The sequence below is a fragment of the Parasteatoda tepidariorum genome, chromosome 2 (assembly GCF_982258835.1).
Source record: "Parasteatoda tepidariorum strain Cologne lab strain chromosome 2, Ptep-v5.0, whole genome shotgun sequence".
In the NCBI taxonomy this organism is placed as follows: domain Eukaryota; kingdom Metazoa; phylum Arthropoda; class Arachnida; order Araneae; family Theridiidae; genus Parasteatoda; species Parasteatoda tepidariorum.
In genome coordinates this window covers 128,855,702-128,868,985 of record NC_141756.1, presented here as the reverse complement: position 1 = coordinate 128,868,985, position 13,284 = coordinate 128,855,702, and the positions used below count along the sequence as shown (strand labels likewise).

General features: G+C 29.6%; 1 protein-coding gene across 10 annotated transcripts in view; it reads right to left on the bottom strand.

Moving 5' to 3' along the window:
• The window catches only part of LOC107443893 (uncharacterized), a 273,621-nt gene that overhangs the window by 42,152 nt on the left and 218,185 nt on the right, over positions 1-13,284 (bottom strand). For all 10 annotated transcript variants that reach the window (XR_011636254.2, XR_011636255.2, XR_002376833.4 and 7 more), the window contains exon 6: positions 9,866-10,354. Coding sequence is in view for 6 of the 10 variants with exons in the window: in XM_071178028.2 (XP_071034129.2) it covers positions 9,866-10,354 (489 nt within the window). In the remaining 4 variants the exon portion in view is untranslated. The remainder of the gene's footprint in view (positions 1-9,865; positions 10,355-13,284) is intronic.

Sequence of the window (13,284 nt, the reverse complement as noted above, 5' to 3'; positions counted from 1 at the left end):
ATGCAATACGTTATAAAAAATAATATATTAATGCAAATAGGAAGTATTAAAAAAATCCCCCAAATGAAAACGCGTGTGTTTAAACAATGCACATAAATTATTTTATATTTATTTAATTATATAAATAATTCTCCATTTGAGTTCTTTAATTTGTTGAAAAGTGATCAAAATAGTGAGTTCATGAAATAGAGTATCTGCTGCACTTTAGATTTTCAAATCCATCACTCTTCAAGATTAATTCCAAGAAATTTTCATGACTTAACGAAGTTACTATTATCTCCGGCAAAAAAAAAAATGAGTTTAAAAAAGTATTACAATAACATTAATAGAAACGATTGGTATAACAAAACATACTCTGCATCTTCATAGTTATAGATTTTAAATTTAAAAAACAGAGTAAAGAAAGAGTTGAAGCAATAAAATAGTTGAAAAAAATACAAAAACAAATATTTTTTCCTTTTTTTTTCTGCGGAATTATATTCTAGAGATACTTTTCTTGTTCATCGGAAAGGAAAGAAATAGTCCTGATCTTTCTGTTCTAATTTCGGAATTAAAAAAAAATTCGCAAATGACTGGCTTGCTTCAGTTAAAATATAAAATTGATAAAAAAAAATTTAAAAAAATAACAAATTCTGAAACCACATAAGAGTTAAAAGAGTTCGCTCTAAAAAAAAATTTTCTTTCATTTTTTGAAGGAACAACCTAATTTTTAAAGAACATGGTAAAAACATTTTATATTTTGATAAAATATGAATGTGAGTGGGGATTTTGTTACAAATTTAGGTATTCGGAACACCATGAAATGGGGGGGGGGATTCCATTTTAAAAGTTAGATTTTTCAGCAACCAAAATCCATGACTTTCCATGATCTTTTTTTAAAACAAAGTAGTTAAAATCGAAACATTTTATGTCAAATTTTGTTCAATACGGAAATTCATGACTTTCCATGATTTTTCATGACTTTACAGGTGCGCAAATACCCTGAAAGTAAATAAAAAAGTAGAAATCGATTTTATTCATTAATATGATTTTAAAGAATCAATTTCTCAAAACGTTCTCAATGAGGGATAAATTGAAGCAGAAATCTTCTCTTTATATTGCAAACAATATTTGTTAGAACATTCTATAGAACAGAACAATGTCGGTAGAATGAAAAGTTCTGATGTAACCGTGAATTGACAAAACGATTACTTCAAAGAAGAAAAAAAAAGATGAGAAATAATCGAAACGAGTTATTCATATTTCAAATTAAAGAAAAGTAATAATTTTTTTATTTCGTTTCTTTTAAGAATTGATGAATTCCGAATCAATCACAAAAACATTCCAAATTTATATTCCTTCCTTTCACTGCAGTCCAACTTCGAATTCAATTTTTAAAAATTCTTTGTTCCATTTTGTTACACTCTCAAGGGTAAGGATGAATTTTATTCGTTTCTAAGGGAACGAAGACGCTTTCCCAAATTCACTTTCACCAAATTAGAAAGAATATTTAGTGGTTCTATTGACTAAAGTTCTTTTAGAGCGCTCAGCGGAGAATTGATTCTACGTTTTTAAGTCAATTTCTTTATTCTTTTTAAATGTTTCACATAACAGAATTCACTTAAAAAAAATATAAAGCGTCAAAAAATGTCGATACAACTTATTAAAATAGAAGTTAATTTTAAGATTCTTTTTAGAGAAAATGTTATCGTTACTTACAACTTTTCAGAAGTAGGAAAACTGAATTAAATTATAAAAGCAAAGAGGGTTAAACTGTCCGAATCCAAATAATCATGATTAATTAATGTAAATAAATAAAAGTATAAATAAATAAAAACATAAATATAAATCAAGATACAGTTAAACCCCGCTGTAGTGAACACGGTTTATAGTGAACTCCCGGATATAGTGAACAAAATGTTCTCTCCCGTGCCTTGCTATCCACGGGTGTTATTTTTTGTGGATATAATGAACCAAAGAGAAAAAAAAAGAAGTTGAGTAGTACGAACCTTTTTCTGTCTTCGACTGATTCATTTTCTTCATTTATAATACATGTTCGTACTAATTTTGAAATTTATGCTTCAAAATAAATACATATACCGATTTTTTAAACCATCAATAGCATGGAATGAAACAAGAAGCTTGTTTGCTTCATTATTATGGGTTCAGCTTTCAAAGAATCTTCCAGTACTGGACAAATGCTTCAAGTCAAAGCAGATGAATTTGCAGAGACTACTTTTATGTGCTCGAATGCCTGGGTTTAAAAAGAGGAATATTCAGGAAAAAGATAGAGTCTTTCCATATCTGATGTGGAGGATTGCTCATCAGTTAAAGATTACTCTTTTTTTTTTTGCACGCAACACGAAAAGTAACAAAAAATAAAAGTGAACACATTTTTGTTTCCACGTATTATTTTTCAGTCATTTATTTTTATTTTATGGATCATTTATTTAAATGTGTAGTAGAAGTTAGTTCAAATTGCTTGCGAAACGGATATAGTGAACAGAAATTTCGGACCCTTGAAGGTTCACTATAGCGGGGGTTTGACTGTATAAACTAATGCTAAAATTCTGATCAAGTTTGTTCATATTTATGCTGTTCGAAAAATGAATAAATTCTTCTGTTTTAATCAAATAAAAAGTAAGATTTGTATCTTTTCAAAAGAATGTTTAAAGAATTCTTTAAAGTTATGTCTAAAAGTCTTGAAAGAATAAGCAATTTGTTTTGAATAACCGATTCTTCGATTAAATGCAAAAACATAGATAATATTTTTTAATGAATTTAAATGTTCTTTAAACGTTTCATATTGATTTTATGAATTGTTAAGTATTCACGTTATTAATTTAAATTTTTATGTCAAACATACCTTGTGGGATTCCCCGAAAACTTTATTAAATTTAAAATTACATTTCAATTTTGTCTATAATGGGTATTTTATGGAGAATTAGTATATTTAATTTTTATTAGTTTCCGTAATTGTTTATTTCGATGTTGGTATTACACCCTACGTTTTTCATTTAAAGTAAAATTATTTTCTCTTTTTTTAATCTTTTCGAAAAAAAGTAATTCTGAAAAATTTTATTTTGTTGCTTTCTTTTTTAAGTTTTGAGGAAGTTAAAACGTGGAATTAATTTCTATTTGCGATAACTTCCATTTTTCCGAAAACGGTGTTGCCATAGGCTTCATTTGATATGTGAGCTCTCTAGCTGATCAGAAACAGGACGATTGGAGATATGATGAAACTTCTGCTGGTAGTGGATAAATAAACTGTTAAAATTTGTATTTTTATTAGGCGCAGAGCTTTAATAAAGATTTGAAAGCACATATCAAAATTTTGATTGGTGACAGATTCAAGCATATAGATAATTTCTATAGTGACTTCCATTCACGCGATAAATTTCTTGGGTTCATAAATATGATTCAAAAGAATCTTTAGTTTGTACATAGAATCTTTAGTTCGTCTAATAATATGGCCAAAGACTGCATTTCTTATTTTTTTTTAGTCTTAAATTATCATAATTATATTTCTTTTCAAGTACAGATGATTATTTTTTAAATCTAGGTAATCGTCGATTTCATTACGATTCACATGTTAATGAAATATTCCAACAATAATTATAAGATAAAAGTAATAAAAATAATTATAAGATAAAATCGTAAGTGCCGTTGACGCTGTTCTGTTGTTCTAGTTAACGTTACATTTTGTTTTGATGCGAAAAAACTGAGACTTATATACTTGAAAATAAGAAAGCGTGAAGAAAAATGTACAGAGAATACAATGGAATAAAATTCAAGAATCAGTTCGAGAATTATAAACCGTTAAACTTGTCGTGAAAAAAAAAATACCCCATGGGCCGCTCTACAGGCTGCTGGAATGCAACTACTGAGTTGAAACTGAGTATGCTGAAGGTGTCATATTTGTTTATGAACTTAGTTTTTTTTTTTTTTATTTGAACTTTCTATTTTTTGAAAGTTATTTCAGTTTTAAGTGTTTTTTGGTTCTCTTTGTTTCTCCCTTTAAATTTTGTTATGATCTATTATGCTTAGAAATTTGAAATGACGAATGTATGTAGAAAAAAAGTATAAAAAGTCTGACGGAATTTGAAAAATAAAATCATACATAAAAAAATTTGAGAATAATAAACTGTTAAACTTTAGAAGAAAAAAAAGTACCCTGTTTTTTCGACCGCTAGGAGACGTTGAACCGCTAATAAAGTAGTTTAAAATGGATTTTCTGAAAAAAACCCATTTTTAGGTGTGGGACGCGTTTCGAAAATTGCTTGAAAGTTGTACTTCATTGTTTTTCAATATTAACGATTTATAGACAGTTGCAGAAAGTTTATTTTTCATTCAGAAGATATTTAATTTCTTTATCTTTTATGCACAACTAGACGTGAATAAAAAATAACAACAACTACAAAAAGTATGACATGATTACTTTTTCTCGTTTATTTTTTATTAAAACATTTTCATTTCATATGGGTGATTTTTTTTTCTAGTACAGGTGGTTAATTTTCAAATCTAGGTAATCCGTCTATTTCATTACGATCAGCTTAGTAACAAAACGTTCGTAGATAAAACTACAATAATTTTATATTTTGTAAAAAAGTAAAAAAAAAATGGTGCTTTTACGGGTGAGAGAACTGAACAAAGGGGTGGTTTATATGAAGAAAATATTTAAAAAAAAATTTATTTTATTGTTTCGTAATTTTCGATTATTATACTTTACATTTCTTTTTCCTGCGAGAAAGATTTTATGAATAATTTTCAAATTGTACATAAATTGCGCAAAAATTGTCGAAAAATACTTCCCCTGAGATCTTCTTAAATCTTTTGGTCAGACATGGCTCATACAATCGTTTTATCATTTTAAATTACAAAATAATGTCTCTTAATAAAAAGAACAGACCAGAAGAAGAAAAAAAGGAGACTTTTTAAAAAAAGTATTTTTACTCGAAAAAATTGTAAAAGACTTTTTTTTTTTGAAAAATTGAGTATTTTATTAAGCGTTAAGGATTGTAAAGAATAAAGTGAAAATGTTCTGAAGCTATAATTAAAGAGGATAATATTTACTTTCGATATATCAGTTAACTTATAAACATTGTTAAACATTAAAAAATAAGTCTTTCTAGAATTTCGAGGGAAAAAATGAAGCATACGAGAAACAAAATGAATTGAAAATTGGATGTTTATTTTTGTTGAATTAGTAAATTATTAAACATTTAAGGGGTTCATTAAGGTTAGAAGCTCTTCACTTATAACAAATTGGTTAATATTAACTTTTTGTTAAATGGGTGAAGTAAGTTGAATTGGAATTAATAAACAGTGAAAACGAAATTACTTAGTTTATAATAAAATCGATAATGCAGTCAAACCCCGCTATAGTGAACTTCCAGATATAGTGAACGAAATATTCACTCCCTTGCTAAACACATATATTATTTTTTGTGGATATAGTGAATCAAAAGAAGAAAGGATTTTTTTTGTCTGTGACAATTTTTTTTTTCTTCATGATTTTCTTCTGATTTTTTTTGTTGTTGATAATTTTAAAATATCTACATAAAATACGTATACAGATTTTTTAAACTATCTATTGAGTGAAATGTAGCCATAAAGCATTTTCTTCTTGTTTACTTCTCCTATCTCATCCCTCAATAAATGCCATTTCTAAATTTTTTTTGTACGCAAGACGAGTCATGAAAAGAAAAGTGAACACATTTTTTTGTTACTACATATTGTTCAATAATTTCTGTATTTTTTATGGGTCATTTGTGTAAATGTGTCATAAAAGGGATGGAAAAAATGAGTTAAAATTGCTCGCAGTACGGATAGAGTAAACTCTCGGTTATAGCGAACCGAAATTTTGGTCCCTTGAAGGTTCATTGTAGCGGGAGTTTGACTGTAATTACTCATGCAAAATAAAAAATAATCACGATTTCAACAACAACAAAAAAAAAGCTGTAATTAATTCGACAAAATTTACTTCATGTCAATTGAAATGAATGAACAAGGCAGGGGTTTCTAAAAAAGAAAAAAAGAAAAAAAAGGTACGTACCGGAATATCCCCTCAGTTTAAGTCCCCAAATCCATGCTAATCTGAGTGCCCTCATCCGTTCGTAAAAGTACGGGTGAAACATGCTGTTTGTGATGAAGAAATTTCCACTCAAGGAAGAACACTTGGATGGAGAGAGACAACAATTACGATTCCACCAATCACCTAGGGCGATGGGTGGTTCCCCGACGAATGATGGAAGGGTTGTGAATTTCTATTGCCTATTAAACATGGTGATGGAAAAATACAGGAATGAGATTACCCATGGAGCGAAAAGTAAATGGGAAACCGCTTCCAAAAACCTGGGTATGATTGGAAAATAAATTCATCCATATGTAAAAATGGATGAATAAAGGCTGCTTTTCCCTCTCTAATACGATTTCAATTTAATCTCCGTATTGTCTTCTTCCCGGTTTTTATAACATTTATGTTTTATTTAAGCCAGAATGTGCCGTTTTTACAAGGCACGGTTATTTACATTTTCTTAGCGGAGGCACAATTTTCGGAAGAATATAAAGTTGAAGAGCGGTATAACAGTATTTTAATACCGCGAAAACAACCATTAAATATGAAAATGATAGTTTTGCCGGAAGTTGATCGATTCTCAGTCCATATTTATTCAAAATGCTTTTTTCTCCCATGCACCCCTCAAGCATTTCAATAGTTTGTTTATTTTTTGGATTCAAGCCGGCAAATATTTGTTATTTTCCTCTTGTTTGACTTTATTAAATCCCGTCACGGGTATTTTTTGTTTTCATGAATTGCCCTCTCTCTTGTTAATTTAGACTCGGAATTTCCAATTTTATGCAATGGTTTTGTTTTTGACCTCTTTTATTGAGTAAGTAAAGGGGAAACACGGAAGAAGATATTTTTAAAATGTGATTTTTATCTTTTTCCTACAAAAAGCTGTAATGGTTGTTTGTGATTTTATTTTGTAAACAGTAAATTTAATATTTATGCTGAGAGCACTTCATCTCTTTAAGGTTGAGAAAATATGAAATGGAATGCATAAATTTAAAGCAAAACTAATATTTTTCTGTGTTTTTAAGGGAAAGCGAATAAAACAGTTTCATTTTTGTTGATTGCCTTTGGATAATGTGATCGTTGGATTTTTCTGCAGTTTTTAAAAGACTGTTTAATGAACATGTTGTTTAACTCAATTTTAAATAAACGGTTTGAGAAGAGTTTTTTGTAGATTTTAAAACGTTTCAAAAGAAAACATATTTTTAGAATGAGAATAATTATGCTGAGAATTTATGATATTATATAATGTCAACTTTGAATACTCACTTTTTAAGCTTAACTTTTTAAACTTTCTAAACTAAACCTAACTTTTTAAACTAAACTTTTTAAGCTAAACTTTTTTAAGCTTAACTTTTTTAAACTAAACTTTTTAAACTTGACTGAGTTTCTCATAGAAAGATAAAAAATTCCTTCTTCACTAAACCTAAATAGATTCAAAAGTTATTTTCAGACTTTAAAAAGTTGCAAAAATAAAAATTTATTTTACGGAAGGAATAATTAAACTGAGAATTTTTCCAATAGATAAAGTAACTGTCAGCTTTTGAGTGTTTCTTAACTTTTTAGATTAAATTGAAAGTTTCTCACTGAAATATTTGAAAAAAATTTCAATCGTTTAAAAGTCGTTTCAATTTTTCAAAAAAACGAATCGAATAAATAATTTTGAAGTAATCCTAATTATGCTGAGATAGTTTAAAATCTTTGTAAGAGAGACCGAAAACGCACATTTAAAAATAATAATTGCTTATAACTCAGATTATATATTGTCGGTTTACGAGGGACTGAGTTGGTTGATAGTTTCATAGAAAGAGAATAAAACGACACATTACTAAACTTAATTTTTAAAAAAAGATGAGAAATTTTATATGTTTTGAAAAGTTTTAAGACCGACATTATTTTTAGAATGAGTATTATTAAACTGAGAGTTTGTCTTCTGGTGTTTCATGAGACATTAAACTAATATTTTTGATATATTTTATATCATATTTTAAACTATACTTTAATTGCTCAAGTTTTGAAGGTTTCGCATAGATAAATAATTCTGAATGATATTTGATACATGATAATTCTTAAAAAAAAAAAAAGGGGGGGGGGCCAACACAAAGTGATACTTTTTAAACGTCAGTGAAGGAATACGCTATTTTTCTTCGTAAATTCCGCAACCAATGTATATACAATGGTGCAGTTCCACAATCCAACAGCAAGACAAAACTTCCAATGACAGCAGATTTTTTTCCTTCCGGTCGAGTAAAAACTGGATAAAGACGAACTCCCGAGTTTTCTCGGAATGACAAATATTTGCAATATATACGATAGTTAACTCAGGATAATCCGGAAAGTGGTTAATAATCTTAAATTAAAATTGCAAATTTTATTGGAGTTCTATGGCTACACTTTTCAAAACTTTAATATGGAGTCCTACATAAAAGTCCAATCATTAGGTTGAAAGTTAAGTTTTTTTTTTGCGCACTCTAAGTATGCATGTTACGTAAGTAATGTCTATCTCAGACACAACGTTGTTTTAATAATTTACTTTTTTCTAAATATTGAGAGCAATGAATGTCCGGGAAAAGTCTAACATGAAACTGCTTTAGTTCATTACAAATTTTTCTTTTAAGTAAAGGTATTGATTTCATGAAATTTTATGAATTTTTTTCCTTTCGTAAGCGTATGATTTTTAAAATGAAGTTATAAGTATTTCATAACGTATTCGGGACGAAATTCATGGAGTTTCCGAGTAAAATTATCTCTTATGAAGATTTATTTCTTTAAGAAGAGACAAAACACTTTTAATGTTTAGTAAAGAAATCCTTTTCTCCCAAAGACTTTCGGACACTTTAAAATGATTCTAAAAACATGTAGAGCAAAAAACATAGTTTTCGTGGCATCATTCATCCTAATAAAGAATGTGTAGTATTGAAGACATGTAATATTGATAATTATTATAACTCATTTTTAAAATACACATAAAAAAATCCTAAAATTGATTGATTATTGTTCTTTTGGGACAAGTAGAATAGAAGAAAATTGCACTCATTCACGATACAGTAAAATATTGCCACAACAATATTTTGAGGACCCAATAAATAGAGTGTTGTTGAGGGATATATCGAGGGCCTCCATACTTTTGGGGACACAATAAAATTTTTCAATTTTATATATGTATCAACTATAACTCTATTTATATATTATATAAAAATTTAATTTGCAGAGTGGTAATTATGGTTCAATATGAAATCAGATAGGGATGTTCTTAAGAGATGAGGGAGGAGGCAACTCTAAGAATGGAAAGTCTTGGGGTGTACATCAAGGTTGTATTATTGAAATCTGAAGCCATTTACTGTGGTGAATAAGACAAATACATAATCAGTATTTCTTGTCAGTAATGACCGAAAAAAATGGCAAAATATGTTAATAAGATTTTGTAAATAATTTGAAAACCAATAATATATAGAGATAATAAGGTTGAAATTCGAAGGAAAAAAAAAGGTTTTAAAGGAGTTTATAGCTTCAGAGACTATCCCAATATTGAGAGGATGATATAACATGTAAATCATATTACTCGGGGCCACGAAACATTTTTGTAGTAGAGTGAGTTATTGTTGTATAGGATATCGTAGTAGCGAAAGTTCACTGCATAATTTATCTTAAAATTGTTTGCCACTGATAATGGAGGCATGCAGAACAAAATCCTGTAACTGGCAATGACTCATAAGGGCGCCATTGAACCATGAGGCATGTAGAATAAAATGATCTTTAAAACATGTAACGATTTGAACGAGGTTATGGACTTTTCAAAAGGAAGATGCTCACCTCTCAGAGAAGGATCCTGAGGAGAACATTCCAGCATCCTCCTTCCATCACTCATGTCCGAGTGGGGAGAAGGCATCATCTCACAACAGTTGTTGTAGTGGGGCGTTGACCCACTCTGCTGACTACAAGACTGCAGAGAATTGCTGTCCTCTTCTTCCTCCAGACCACCCCCGTACCGGTGACCTTCGTCAATCACAAGAGGATGGTCATCTTCCGGTAACGGCAGAAGATGATCATCGAAGGAAAGCGGTCTCTTGACCGATTCCTGAAGTTTATTGTCCAGTTGCAGATATCTCCTGGAGACGGGACTGTAAGGGGGATAGTATTCTCCACCGTATCCCTCGTCCATCCTGCAGTAGGATTGCTGCATCTGCTGGGGGTGGATGCTGGGTTTCATTTCATGCATCTGAGGTTGTTCTCTGGAATAAGCGTCTGTTTGCATGTTGAAACCGTCTGTTCCCACCAATGACTGGATGTTGGCACACTCTTCTACAAGGAAGAAAACCTCAAAATAAGTATCATAATTTGGTGATCAGCAATAGAAGCGATTCTATGTAACTATCAGGTGATACAGCTTTATTGTTCGTTATGTTTGCACTTGTTTACGTTAGCGTATCAATGGGTTAACATTGTAATGCTAAAATTAAATACGAACAGGAAGTATATAAAAAAATCTCCTGAATAACAACTCATTACATGCATGTTTAAATATGAAAGTATTGCCTATAAAGTCGTGCAAAACATGTCATTATTAAAACATTACAGCGCATCTCATAATTTGATCTATATGTTATAACATACTCATATAATATCTGATATAATAACTATTCTATATTGATATAGCATAGCGTCTAATGTTTCCAATCGTCGAATTTATATTATATATCGCTTAATTTAACCAATTAATACACGAACGTAAACAAACCGGTTTTAGAAGAGCAAAAACAATAGAGCTGTTTAGTATCACTTGATAATTAAGATTTTTCATAGAAGTTTATAGTGCGTGTACTAATTTAGCCAGGGTTTGTAAGTGGGTCTCCGAAATTACGGTGCATATTTATGAGCTTATATGAATAAAAATCTAATCATTAACGTCAAGATAAACTAACCAAATGAAAGAACAGATTCAAAGGCATACGAGCAGCCAGTTAATAACTGGGAACAAGCAGGTAGGTTATAACTTTTCCATGAGGAAGTTCAGAAATTCGAAATTGAAGTGAAGTTACATTTAGAACTGGTACCTAAACTTATGCTTTATAGATTTTTAAATGGATTAAATAATCAATACTGATAGATTAAATTGGTGACGTTTAAATGATCAAAACTGAGTAATGTGTCGATAAATTTAAAACAAAATTTCAGTTTCAATCTGTATCAGAAAATCTATTAAATTTTGAACAAGAAACTAAGAATACGATTTACTTACACCATATCTCTTTATAGTTCAGTAAAACTAGATTTTTTTCCATCAAAAAATTAATACCCAAGATTTTTTTTTTCCTCGTAGAAAGCTATTTGTTATTATAAATACTCCCCTGTTATCATGTGTATAATTTTCCGTTTTTGGGGTGATTTGAGAGGGGAGCATATTTTTATTGAGAAATATTTTCGGTATATGCCTTGACTTTAATGCAACCCATTCCATGACGATCAGTACAACAGTTTAGAAGGATTTTATGTATAAAAGGTACAAATTTGTACTTGAACCTATCTGATATTGGTATCTCTAAGACATTGTTTTCTTTGTATTCGTGTATTATACATGATTCAATAAAAAAAAAAGTTTGAGTTGAAATAATTTTGATGTATTAACAATACTTTAGCACGGACTGATATATATACACTTTATATTGCTATCCAGAAACTATCTGAGCATGCAATGTAAATTATATGTTCATGTAATTGTGAGTTAAAGACGTTCGTGATTTTGCTCTAATTTACATATCTTGCTATACAGACAAGTGGGGGGTCCCATGTATTTTTTTCTGGTTTAATGGAATGAGAAAAACTCGAATCAAAAAGGCTACTATTTCAAAAGTTTAAATGACAGAAACACCTTTTTGTTGCTATAATTATAAGGACCTCATTATCGGATATATTGCAACTATTTATTATCCCGGATAAACTCTGGCAATACCTTTTGTTTAATCACGTTTTTATTCGGCCAGAAGCAAAACAAAAATTAAGAATTAATTAAAAAAATTTGTCTATATTCGATATCAAGAATGTTTAGTTAGAATAATGTTTATTGGATTTAAAGACGATATTATAGGTGCCTCGAAGTTATCACAGCCGAGGTGGTGACTTTGAGGCACAGAAACAATTTGAAAACTTTTTTTTACCATACAGAATAAATTTCTACTTTCCCACCCACTAATTCCAATAATTTTTCCCTTCCCAATTTTTACACATCCTCCTTCCTACAAAAAAGAAAATGTTTTAATAATGAAATTAATTTTAGTTAATAAACTAAATGACTTCTCTTTCTATAAATTAACCGCTTCTCTGATTATCCCCAGTTAACTCGGGTGGTGCAACTATTTTTTATCCCGAGTATTATTTCCGATCCCCGATAAAATATCCCGAGTATTTTATCCAAATATTTTACACGGGCATAGTCGTCGATACGTTTTGTTTTATCACCTTCTTATTCGGCCGGAAGCAAAACAAAAAATAATAATCTGCTGTGATTGGAAGTTTGTCAATTTTTGTTCGGGAGTTTTGCTATGTGGGGGGCTGCAGACGTGTTTTGTACAATTGTATTTACGATGGGGGATGAATTTACATAGGAAAAAAAAAGAGTAAAAAAAATGGCGTTCTCGAGTGAAAGTGAAAATAATGCAGATGATTTTTCAACTTATAAAGATGTGAACCTATACAAAGACTCATGTTTAACTTTATTTCATTTGCCCGTGATCATTTGGGATAGCAAACTGATGGTAAATTAAATATTTTTTACGCATAAAAATATTAAAATTTCAACTTAGAACTTGTGTATCATGTTTTCTCTTTGTTCCTTGTATTTATTACTGAAATAAAAAAAAAATATTGATTTTTGCCATTTTTTTCTTCCAAAAAATGGGTAAGGGAAGCAGTTAGGAAGAAAATGTATATTGGAACCCTAAGGTAATATTCAGAAACAAATTTCTGAAGGAAAAGTAATAACGTGTGAAATTAGCGTTCGAGAAGGACAATATCTGTTTAAAGTAACCCACAACTGTATGTAATATGGAAAAGAGACTATTAAACTTTTTTTTTATATCGATGGGTCGAAATTTGCAACGCATTGTTAGAAATTAATTTACTGAGCAGAAATTTTAACACATTAGTTTTAAAAAATTGTTATTTAAACTTTTTGCAGTAGGTATTAGTAAAACTAATTTAATGTCACACATCTTACCCTGCTCCAAAATCTTAAT